Source organism: Mustela putorius, unplaced genomic scaffold (genome assembly GCF_011764305.1).
Source record: "Mustela putorius furo isolate JIRA1106 unplaced genomic scaffold, ASM1176430v1.1 tig00000407_pilon_pilon_pilon, whole genome shotgun sequence".
Classification (NCBI taxonomy): Eukaryota; Metazoa; Chordata; class Mammalia; order Carnivora; family Mustelidae; genus Mustela; species Mustela putorius.
In genome coordinates, this window is record NW_025421373.1 from 10,508,375 (window position 1) to 10,520,655 (window position 12,281).

General features: G+C 37.9%; 1 protein-coding gene across 1 annotated transcript in view; it reads right to left on the bottom strand.

The window, feature by feature from the left end:
* Nucleotides 1-3,453: 3,453 nt before the first annotated feature.
* The window catches only part of NUP155 (nucleoporin 155), a 65,539-nt gene continuing 56,711 nt past the window's right edge, over nt 3,454-12,281 (bottom strand). The window contains exons 33-35 of the mRNA XM_004737995.3: nt 11,433-11,569; nt 4,211-4,317; nt 3,454-3,656 (exon numbers count right to left, since the gene is read on the bottom strand). Coding sequence (XP_004738052.1) covers nt 3,518-3,656; nt 4,211-4,317; nt 11,433-11,569 — 383 coding nt within the window. The 3' untranslated portion in view covers nt 3,454-3,517. The remainder of the gene's footprint in view (nt 3,657-4,210; nt 4,318-11,432; nt 11,570-12,281) is intronic.

Consider the following 12,281-nt stretch of genomic DNA (forward strand, 5'->3'; position numbering starts at 1 on the left):
CTGGAAACTACCTCTTATTTTTTTGAAAGCTACTGTTTGGTTTTTAAAATATTTTATTTATTTGAAAGAGAGAGAGAGCATACACACATGTGCACATGCAAGGGGGGCTGTAGAAGAAGGAGAAGCAGGCTCCCGCTGAGCAGGTAGGACTCAACCTCAGGACCCTGGGATCATGACCTGAGCCGAAGGCATTTAAAAAAAAATTCTGCTTGACTAAAATAAAAGAGATCTATCAGAGTCCAAGCAGATTCACTTTTAAAGGATGTAAGATTTTGATAACAAAGTGGAGGAAGATCATGAGTTCAGGTTTGGGTTTTGTGGGTTTTTTTTTCTGTATTAATTATTTTTTTATTTTTTAAAGATTTTATTTATTTATTTGACAGAAAGAAATCACAAGTAGGAGAGGCAGGCAGAGAGAGAGAGAGGGAAGCAGGCTCCCCGCTGAGCAGAGAGCCCTATGCGGGACTCGATCCCAGGACCCTGAGATCATGACCTGAGCCGAAGGCAGCGGCTTAACCCGCTGAGCTACCCAGGCGCCCCTTTCTGTATTAATTTTTAAGGGGAGAATGAGGTCAAACTATTTGATATATCTGAGGGTGAAAAGTATCATATCCTCGGATGTTCTGATGAGGCTTCTCATATCCTTGAAAGGTCATCCTAATGCAAAAACTGGGAAAATATGAAGCTGCCTGCAAAATGACAGGAGTAAAAGGCTATTGCTCCAAAGCAGAGTCTATTTTTTAAGTTTTATTTATTTATTTGACAGAGAGACAGTGAGAGAGGGAACACAAGCGGGAGGCATGGGCAGAGGGAGAAGCAGGCTTCCCACCGAGCAGGGAAACAGATGCCGGGCTCGATCCCAGGACCCTGGGATCATGACCTAACTGAAGGCAGACACTTCACCAACTGAGCCACCCAGGCACCCCAAATTTGTTGTTGTTGTTTTTTAGAGATTTTTAGTTATTTATCTGAGAGAAATAAATAGGGGGAGCTCCCAGAGGGAGAGGGAGAAGGAGAAGCAGGGTCCTTGCTGAGTAGGGAGTTTGGTGCGGAGCTGGATCCCAGGACTTTGGATCCTGAGCTGAGCCGATGGTGGGCGTTTCACTGACTGAGCCACCCAGGCATCCCGAAAAAATTGTTTCTTAGGAAAATGTTTGAAGTTTGAAGAGTTTAAATGATTAACCAGAAGACTCAAAAATATTCTGGAAAAAAATTTTATTATTAAGAAAATTTAAAATGAAGAAACTGATAGAAAATGAAAGAAAATTATGTGCCCTTTCAAGACCTTTACATTCAATATTCCAGTTCTTCATTTTCTTGATACAACTGTATCACTATCACAATTTTTCCTCTCATGAATAAGAGGAAAAATGAGGTGGGAAGTATCCTGAGGAAGAGAATGAGCAATCTGTGAATCCTGAGACTGAAATTAACTATATAACATAAATGTGGAGGAAATGCATGTGATCAGCAGAGAAGTGTTCAATGAAAAAGTCACTAATAAGTCACATATGTTATAACTAAAGAAATGCTGACCATAATCACATGCATTTCACGGTCAATATCCCATACCCTGCGCAATTACTCAAAAACAGGTTCTTTCTCTTCTTTCCTGACCATTTTGCCAAATGAAAATGATCTATCTAAAACTAATATGTCACAATCAAGGTCTTCAGTGACTCGTCATTGCCTACAATGAATGCACTGTTTCATAAATAATGTTCAACTTATTATTCATTGCCTATATATGTTTAATTGTCAGTATAAAGAAATAATGTGTTGACTAAACATCAAGTATGAGATATATTAATACAGTGATAAATGTGCGAGAACAATGCTATTTCAAGCTTGATCCACCAGTATCAGTATCACATTAGAGGTGGAACACCTGGTTTTAGCAGGTTATCCAGGTGATTCTTATGAATTACAAGTTTTAGAAACACTGTTCTAGAAAGCTGAAAATGCACTAATTTCTCTTAGGGATCTCACCCTCCCCAAAAGTATGGAAAACATTTGCTGTGCAGCTAGAACTGTTAAACCTTCTCAAAAGTGCTCTGTGATAGAAAGAACAGGGTTCAGATTTCTGACTCCTAAGGACCATTTAGCCATGCTAGCTTACAGTCCTTTTGAAAGATCTAGCTTCAATATCTGAGTTGAGTATATTTAACATAACATATATATTAATATGCTTGTGTGTAAATGGGCTTAAAAATACATATATATAGTAGAATTGGAGTCATGGCTAAATACCATTTAAGTAAGACTTTCATTTTAAGTAGACATAACAAAATTTTAAGTTTATAGAGTTAACAATGCATAACTTACATTCGTTTTACATATTCCAGAAAACTAAACTTAAGGAACTAAAAGCTGAAAAATATGAGAGGTAGTGGTATCTAATGAGTGACATTTTGATAGTCTATTAAATATTATGAATTAGATATAGGAAAAAGGGAACTAAATTCTAAGAGAATAAATATGAAAAGGTCAACCCATGACCTTGGGAAAAAAGAAGGGAAGGAAAACTATTTTCAAAATGTACTATAAAAATTGTTAGACATGCTTCAGTGACAATAAGTAGAAGGCAATTACTCTTGATGGCATAAAAGGTGAGAGGAAAGAAGTCCATGTCCTCGCTTTTTTGTCAGTCCTGGCCATTCCTACTCTGTTCTCCTTCCTTGTTGCTGCCATGACTTGGTTTAGTTATTCCAATTTGCTGAAGACTAAAATCTCCATCACTAACAATTTTACTTTATATATTGTGTCTTGGGTAAAACTCATTTGTTGTGGTTATTGATTGGGAGGAAAAAGAATCAAACAGGGAGCAAATTCCCAGATGATGCTTCTCTGCTGGTTTGGTGCATACATTTGAGAACCACTGCTTTAATGTGGTCGGTAATCAGTCGCAAGGACTGGTAGGTAGACACTAAAAGGATAACAGTATCTTTCTGTGTAGGTTTTTAGGACATAGAGTAGTAGTTACACATTTGCTACCTGCTCAAAAAATAGCCAAGTATATATTAATCTTTAAGAATTACAACTGACAATATTAGTAGTTGGAAGAAATTTCTTTCCAAAGATGAACCGAAACCTAAATAATTTTTTAAGAGGCAGTGTTTATTTGCCTATATTAGGACTGTTGTAGAATCCAGTGTTATGGAACTTGCTCAGCTAGCCTATTTAAGTTTTGATATTAACATCCTTGGACTAACTTGAAAATGAATACTCTAAGTTCAAAATTTCTGCCTTTATTAAATTAAAAATAAGAATTTCTAAATGTTTATATTTGTGTTACGATCGTAAGTAATCTTATTTCAATTGTTTTTTTAATGTGATTATTAAAAAGCAAAATAATAATAAAAAATAATTCATCTGGCAAATGTACTGTTTGTAGATATTGCCACTTATTTCTATTAAAATTGTTCTTAAATTCTTAAATTAGAGCACCTGATATCCGGACCCAGCTGAGCTTTTATTTTACAGGTTAAAATGCATGGACGACAATACACTACAATAATTAATGAAGCCGTTCTAGTTTAGCCTGAAGAGATTTAAAATTTCCCGTGATGGCTTGTACTGCAACCGAAGAGCTCATAGACTGAAGCTCAACCAGATAACCACAAATGGCATCCAGGCACAGATTTGTAAATCTTCTCCTGTAAAGGAAAAGATACCTGATCAACTGTTGATACATTTAGAAACATTTCCTCCTGTAAGACTTCTCTCTAACTTCTGCTAACATTACTATCATCCCAGAAAGAGCAAGGATCATATGATTAAGTAAACGGTAAATCAATGAAAACAGACAAGAAATGCAGGGGAAGGTGAATTACCACATGACCACCATGTTCTTCTGGGAGATTATTATAATGCGAAGGAGACAATAAGGATGACTCTTTAAATTAATATTGAATTACTTACATTCTTTTGGTCTTTTCAAACAAATATACCTTGAAATGGCCAATAATCTCACAAAGACATAACTGAACTGAAGGAGTTTAGAAGTAATTCATAAATTACATCATTTACCTATAGAAAGTATTCAGAACAGGGGTTGAAAAATGGAAAAAACTCTAACCTTTCATATATGCTAACTGATACCATTCAAATAGTAATTCTCCATATCTTCCCCCATCTAACTTTGTTGTTCAGATACTTATTAAAAACATTTAAGGTTTTGCTATAATGGCAATAGCTAATTCATAGTTACCTCTCACAATTTAAAACCTGGCTAGGATTCTCAACATATCTTGCCAATAGTACATGTATACAATCCAAAAGGTGGAGTGGCTTCTTCATTCTGTTCCAGAATGGATCCTATAAAGAAAGCATACACCATGAGTTCTAAGGCAAACTGTGTCAACTGATTTTTCAACCATTTATATTATTAGTTAAACCAGTCTTCAGAGTCCCAGGCAAAATTTCTCAATACTAAAATAAGCATTTAATGCAGGAGCACTGTGACAATGGGTGTGTTCTCACTATTCTGAGGGCTTCCTGAACAGCATGGGGTGTAAGATGCCCTGTTTTGGGCAGAGAGAATGGGGTGGCACTATTTTCCCCCTTACCACCAATACAAAGACTTCAGAGATCACTAGTGGAGGTGCGGTTGCTTACATCAAACCCTACCTCTTGCGGTGCTTATTTACTGGGAATGTTCTGACTCTGAGTCAGTGTGGCAGGTCTTTCCCCCAGAAGACCAGCACAGGAAGCACGCCTGCACCAACTCTAATGCTCACAGAGTGCTTCAAAGCATCACCTGAGTACCAGTAGAACTAGGACTAGGCTTTAGTTTTTTTTTGTTGTTGTTGTTTGTTTTTTTTTCATTTCCTTTTCTCTTTTGGGGGATCAGGCTTCTCACACCCCCTTCTTTTTCCTTGGAATCAGGCTTATAGTTTTTGATTGTCTATTCGATTTTTGGGGGAGGGGTCCTTTTCTTTTTTCTTCCATCTTCCCTTTTGTTTTTCTTTTCTTAAGATTTTTATTTATTTAAGAGAGAGAGAGAGTTCACAAGCAGGGAGGAAGGGTAGAGGGAGAAGCAGACTCCCTGCTAAGCAAGGAGTCTGATGTGGGACTCAATCCCAGGACGCTGGGATCATGACCTGAGCTGAAGGCAGACACTTAACTGACTGAGCCATGCAGGTGTCCCTCCTTCCCCACCCCCACCAGGTTTATTTTAACAAATAAATCAAAGCACATCTAGTTAAAAGGTCCATACACTCCTCATGACAAGAAGGAGCTCTGCAGAGGACTAACCAGTGGGAAAGAGCAGTCAAAGCACAACAGCAGAGGCCACACAGCATACACCAGAAACACTTCTTGAAGTGCCACGCGCTGGACAGTGTATGACTCTGCCACACTTTTTTTTTTCTTTTTTAAAGAAAGGGAGGGGCACCTAGGTGGCTCAGTGGGTTAAAGCCTCTGCCTTTGGCTCAGGTCACGATCCCAGGGTTCTGCAATCGAGCCCTGCATCGGGCTCTCTGCTCAGCAGGGAGCCTGCTTCACCTCCATCTCTCTCTGCCTGCCTCTCTGACTACTTGTGATCTCTGTCAAATAAATAAATAAAAATCTTAAAAAAAAAAAAAAGAAAGAAAGAAAGGGAAAGAGAGAGAGATATGGAAGAGCAGAAGGAGAGGGAGATAGAATCTTAAGCAGGCTCCATGCCCAGTGTGAAGCAGGACATGGGGTGAGATCTCATGACCATGAGGTCATGACCTGAGCCAAAATCAAGCTGGGTGCTTAATTGACTGAGCACTCAGGCACGCCTGACACCTTTTTAATATAGTATTACTCTCAGATTCAAGAAACATAATAAGCCTTCAAAACATGCAAAAGACAGAAACTTATCCAAAATGACAAGAGAGAAATTCTCCCCAAAAGAAAGGTCAATAAGAAATCATAGCCAGGAACCTGTACAAAACAGATATAAGCAATATATCTGAGTAAGGATTTAGAAAAACAGTTACAAGACTTCTAGCTGGTCTTGGAAAAAAGCATAGAAGACACCAGAGAAACCCTTGTTGAGGAAATAAAAGGACTAAAAACTAGTCAGGCTGAAATGAAAAATACTATAGCTTGAGATGTGAAACCAAGTGGATATAATTACTATGAGGATTGAAGAAGCAGAAGAGCAAATAGGTGATATACATGATAAAATTATGGAAAATAATGAAGCTAAAGAGAAGAAGAAAAGAAAACTATTAGACTGTGTAGGTGGACTTAGGGAACTCAGCAAGACCATACAGCAAACCAGGATCTATATCAGAGGAGTCCCAGAAGAAGAGTGGGAAGAGGGGACAGATGGGCTATTTGAACAAATTATAGCTGAAAACTTCCCTAATTTGGCAAAGGAAACAGGCGTTCAAGTCCAAGCGGCACAGAAAACTCCCCTCAAAATAAAAAAAATAGGTGAATACCACAAAATATCATTGTGAAACTTACAAAATATGAAGATAAAAAGAAAATTCTGAAAGCAGCTAGGAACAAAAAAGGTCCTTAGCCTACGAGGGTAGACACATAAGATTAGCAGTAGACATGTCCACTGAAACCTGGCAGGCCAGAAAAAAGTGGCATGATATATTCAATGTGCTGTGAATGGGAAAAATAAGCAGCCAAGAATACTATATCCAGCAAGGCTGTCATTCAGAATAGGAGAGATAAAAAGTTTCTAAGACAAGGGGCGACTGGGTGGCTCAGTGGGTTAAAGCCTCTGCCTTCGGCTCGGGTCGTGATCTCAGAGTCCTGGGATCGAGCCCTGCATCGGGCTCTCTGCTCAGTGGGGAGCCTGCTTTCCCCTCTCTGTCTGCCTGCCTCTCTTCCTACGTGTGATCTCTGTCTGTCAAATAAATAAATAAAATCTTAAAAAAAAAAAAAAAAAAAAGGGGCGCCTGGGTGGCTCAGTGGGTTAAGCCGCTGCCTTTGGCTCGGGTCATGATTTCAGGGTCCTGGGATCGAGTCCCGCATCGGGCTCTCTGCTCAGCAGGGAGCCTGCTTCCCCCCCTCTCTCTGCCTGCCTCTCTGTCTACTTGTGATCTCTGTCAAATAAATAAATAAAAATCTTAAAAAAAAAAAAAAAAAAAAAGAGTTTCCAAGACAAGCAAAAACTAAAGAAGTTCATGAACACTAAACTAGCTCTGCAAGAAGCATCAAAAGGGATCCTCTGAGTGGGAAGGAGACCAAAAGCAACAAAGAATAGAAAGGAGCTGAGACAATCTACAGGAACAGAGTCTTTATAGGTAATACAATGGCACTAAATTAATATCTATCAATTATTATTCTGAATGTAAATGGGTAAATGTTCTAATCAAGAGACAAAGGGTATCAGAATAGATTTAAAAAAAAAACAAAAACAAAAAACAAGACTCATTGATATGCCTGTTTACAGACTCACTCTAGACCTAAAGATAAAGTAAAGGAGTAGAGAACCATAACCATGCAAATAGACATTTAAAAAAAAAAATAAATAGCGAGACTTATCAAAAAGAAAACAGAAAGGACCAAATAAATAAAATCACAAATGAAAGAGACCACAACGAACACTGCAGAAATACAATTATAAGAGAATATTATGAGGAATTACATGCCAATAAATTAGGAAATCTGGAAGAAATGGATGCATTCCAAGAAACATATAAACTACTAAAATGGAAACAGGAAGAAACAAAATCTGAATAGACCCATAATCAGCAAAGAAACGGAATCAGTAATCACCAAAAATCTCCCAACAAGAATCCAGGGATGGATGGCTTCCCAGGGGAATTCTATCAAACATTTAAAAAAGAATACCCGTTCTTCTTAAACTGTTCCAAAAAACAGAAACGGAAGGAAAACTTCCAAACTCATTCTGTGAGGCCAGTATTACCTCGATTCCAAAACCAGATAAAGACCCCACTAAAAAGGAGAATTACAGGGAGCTCCAGGATGGCTTAGTGAGTGGAGCACTGGACTCCTGATTTCTGCTCTGGTCATGATCTCAGGGTCATGAGACTGAGCCCCGCGTTGGGCTCCATGCTCAGTGCAGAGTCTGCTTGTCCTTCTCCCACCCCCTCTGGTACACTCTAAAATAAGAAATAAAATAAATTTTTTTAAATGGAGAATTACAGACTAATATCCCTGATGAAAATGGATACAAAATTCTCAACCAGGGGCTCCTGGGTGACTCGGTCAATTAAGCAGCCAACTCTTGCTTTTGGTTCAGGTCAGATCTCAGGGTCTCAGAATCAAGCCCTGCATTGGGCTCAGCTCTCAGCTGGGAATTGGCTTGAGGATTCTCTCTCCCTCAGCCCTCCCCCTGCACACACTCTCCCTCTCTCAAATAAATAATTTTAAAAAACCCCAATTCTCAGCAAGATACTAGCTAACTGGATCCAACATTACATTAAAAGGATTATTCACCACAACCAAGTGGGATTTATTCCTGGGCTGCAGGTATGCTTTAATATCCACATATCAATCCATGTGTATACCACATAAATAAAAGGATAAGAACCGTATGATACTCTGAAGTGCCTGGATGGCTCAGTCACTAAGCGTCTGCCTTTGGCTCAGTTCATAGTCCCAGAGTCCTGGGACTGAGCCCCACATAGGGCTCCCTGCTTGGCGGGAAGCCTGCTAATCCCTCTCCCACTCTCCCTGCTTATGTTCCCTCTCTCGCTGTGTCTTTCTCTATCAAATAAGTAAACAAATAAATAAGAACCATACAATGCTCTACATACAGGCAGAAATAGCATCTGACAAAACACAGCATCCTTTCTTGATAAAAACCCTTAAGAGCGTAGGGATAGAAGGAACATACTTCAATATCATAAAGACCATATACAAGAGACCCACAAGTAATATCATCCTCAATGGGGAAAAACAGAGCTTTTCTGCTATGGTCAGGAATAAGACAGGGATGTCCTCTCTCACCAGTGTTGTCTGACATAGAACTGGAAGTCCTAGCCTCAGTAATCAGACAACAAAAGGAAATAAAAGACATCCAAATTGGCAAGGAAGAAGTGAAACTTTCACTATTCACAGATGACATGATGCTCTGTGTAGAAAACCCAAAAGACTCCACCAAAAAATTGCTAGAACTGATACAGGAATTCAGCAAAGTTGCAGGGTATAAAAGCAATGCACAGATGTCTGTTGCATTTCTGTACAATAATGAAGCAGCAGAAAGAGAAATCAAGGAATCAATCCCATTTACAATTGCACCAAAACCATAAGCTAGCTAAGAAGAAACCTAACCAAACAGGTAAAGATCTATACTCTGAAGACCACAGAACACTTCTGAAAGAAACTGAAGATGACACAAAAAAATGGAAAAACATTCCATGCTCATGGAATGGAAGAATAAATATTGTTAAAATGTCTGTATTACCCAAGCAATCCACACATTCAATGAAATCCCTATCAAAATAATACCAGCAATTTTCACAGAGCTAGAACAATCCTAAAATTTGTATGGAACTAGAAAAGACCCCATATAGCCAAAGTAATGTTGAAAAAGAAAACCAAAGCTGGAAGCAGCACAATTCTGAACTTTAAGCTCTATTACAAAGCTGTAATTAAGAAGACAGTATGGTACTGGCACAAAAGCAGATATATAGATCAATGGAACAGAACAGAATGCCCAGAAAGGGACCTGTAACTGTATGGTCAACTAATCTTCAACAAAGTAAGAAAAAATATCCAATGGGAAAAAGCCTCTTCAACAAATGGTGCTGGGAAAATTGGACAACAGGCAGATGAAGCTGGACCACTTTCTTACACCATACAAAAAAAAAAAAAAAAAAAAAAAATCAAAATGGATGAAAGACCAAAATGTGAGACAGGAATCCATCAAAATCCTAGAGAAGACACGTAGCAGTCTCTTTGACCTTGGGCACAGCAACTTCTTATTAGACATGTCTCCAGAGGCAAAGGAAAGAAAACCAAAAATGAACTCCTGGGATTTCATCAAGATAAAAAGCTTCTGCACAGCAAAGGAAACAGTCAACAAAACTAAAAGGCAACTAATAGGAAAAGATACATGGAAAGGACATATGTGATAAAGAATTAGTATCCAAAATGTATAAAGAACTTATCAAAGTCAAGACCCCAAAACAAATAATCCAGTTAAGAAATGGGCAGAAGATATGAGAATGGCTAAAAGACACATGAAAAAATGCTCAACATCACTCATCATCAGGGAAACACAAATCAAAACCGCAATGATACATCTCCTCACACCTGTCAAGAGGAAACACAGGTTCCTCAAGAGGAAATTTACATGCTCCACAGAATAACATCACAATGCAGTTTTCAAGGATGTTCAAATATTAACCATGACCAGATAAATAATCTAGAAACCACAAAATATTAAATGCTTATTTTATTTTTTTATTTTCTTCTTGTCAGCTGTGATACCTCTTTTGCTTTAAACCTATGCAGACTTAGTCTGATATTATAAATAAAGACTAAACCAGTAAACAATCTTAATTCTCATTCTGGGTAACTAGACATGAGCAGGTTATTTATTTAAAATCTCTACCCTTGTCAGATGCTCATTTCAAGGTTTAAATGAGATATACAGGGGCACCTGGGTGGCTCAGTGGGTTGAGCCGCTGCCTTCGGCTCGGGTCGTGATCCCAGGGTCTTGGGATCGAGCCCCGCGTCGGCTCTCTGCCTGCCTCTCTGCCTACCTGTGATCTCTGTCTGTTAAATAAATAAAATCTTAAAATAAAATAAAATAAAATAAAATAAATGAGATATACAAGTGTCTTGTAAAGCACCATATAAATGTTTTGGTGGTGCTATCTTAAGAGACATCATATAGGTCAACAAGGTTTCATTTGGATCTTTTATTATAGGATAAAAATGATAAAATATATAGTCTGATAAGGTTCAATATTATCAGATTTTTTTTTTAATCGAGAAAGAATTTTTTTAATTGAGGTATAACTGACACATAACATCATATCACTTTCAGGTGTACAACATATGAGTTGTTATGGGAATCAGTATGGGAAATGATCACTATACTAAGTCTAGTTACCATGCATCACCATCATAGTTACAAAGTTTTTTTCTTGTGGTGAGGAAGATCTTTGAGCACTGACATTTTAGATGAAGTTATAGAGAATAAATACAGTATTATTTTGTTCTGATAAAACAAACGGTGATTCTTAATGTAATGGGCTTAGCCTATTCCACCAAGAGTAAAGAAAATATGTTTACTAAGAAATATTTGCTTTTTATCATGAAACATGGCAAAACAACTCATTATCAGTTTTAGAAGGTTAAAGTATGATAATTTCTTATATTGAACCAGTGAAGCATGTTTCTGAAGTAATTTTTATCATATGATGAGACACTTTGATAAACATACAACCAAAATATTCTTTTATCTAGAAAACATTTAACTTTAACTAAATAAATTATTTCATTTTATTTAATATTTTTCTTACCCGTGACTTGAACAAGTGATCATATACTTCTAATAGTCTAGGTAATGGCACTCCAATTTCATTCATTGTCTGTATTACAAAACCTACATCCCAGTTCAAAGTACAAACTTGCTGTTCTAAAAACTGCACAATAAAATCTGGAGAGGGAAAAAGATCAGAAATTAGAATTGTTAACTCTCCCCCTCACCCCAGCTTGAGAAAAAATAGCCAAACATTACGTAAGTTTAAGGTATAGAACATGAAGATGTTATACATATACACACTGTAAAGTGTTTACTCCAGTAAGGTTAGTTAATGTGGTCCTTCACCTCACATAATTACTCTTTTGTTGTTAAAGAACTGTTAACTCCTGGGGAGCCTGGGTGGCTCAGCTGGTTAACTGGCTACTTTCAGCTCAGGTCATGATCTCAGGTCCTGAGATTGAGTCCCGCATGGAGCTCCCGGGTCAGTAGGAAGTCCGCTTCTCCCTCTGCCCCTTCCCCATTTGTGCTTGCACTTGTTCTCACTTTCTCTCTCTCAAATAAATAAGATCTTTAAAAAAAGAAAACCAATTTAAAATTTTTTTTTTTTTTTTTTACAAAAGTAAGTGATATATCAGAATAGGCAATACAGAGACATAAAGTAGATCAGTAACTGCCTAGGGCTGGAGAGTGGAAAGGTATAGGGAGTGACGGCTATTAGGTACACGGTTTCCTTTGGGGTGATGAGAATGGTCTAAATTTTTTTTTAAAGATTTTATTTATTTATTTGACAGAGAGAGATTACATGTAGGCAGAGAGGCAGGCAGAGAGAGAGAGGAGGAAGCAGGCTCCCTGCTGAGCAGAGAGCCTGATGTGGGACTCGATCCCA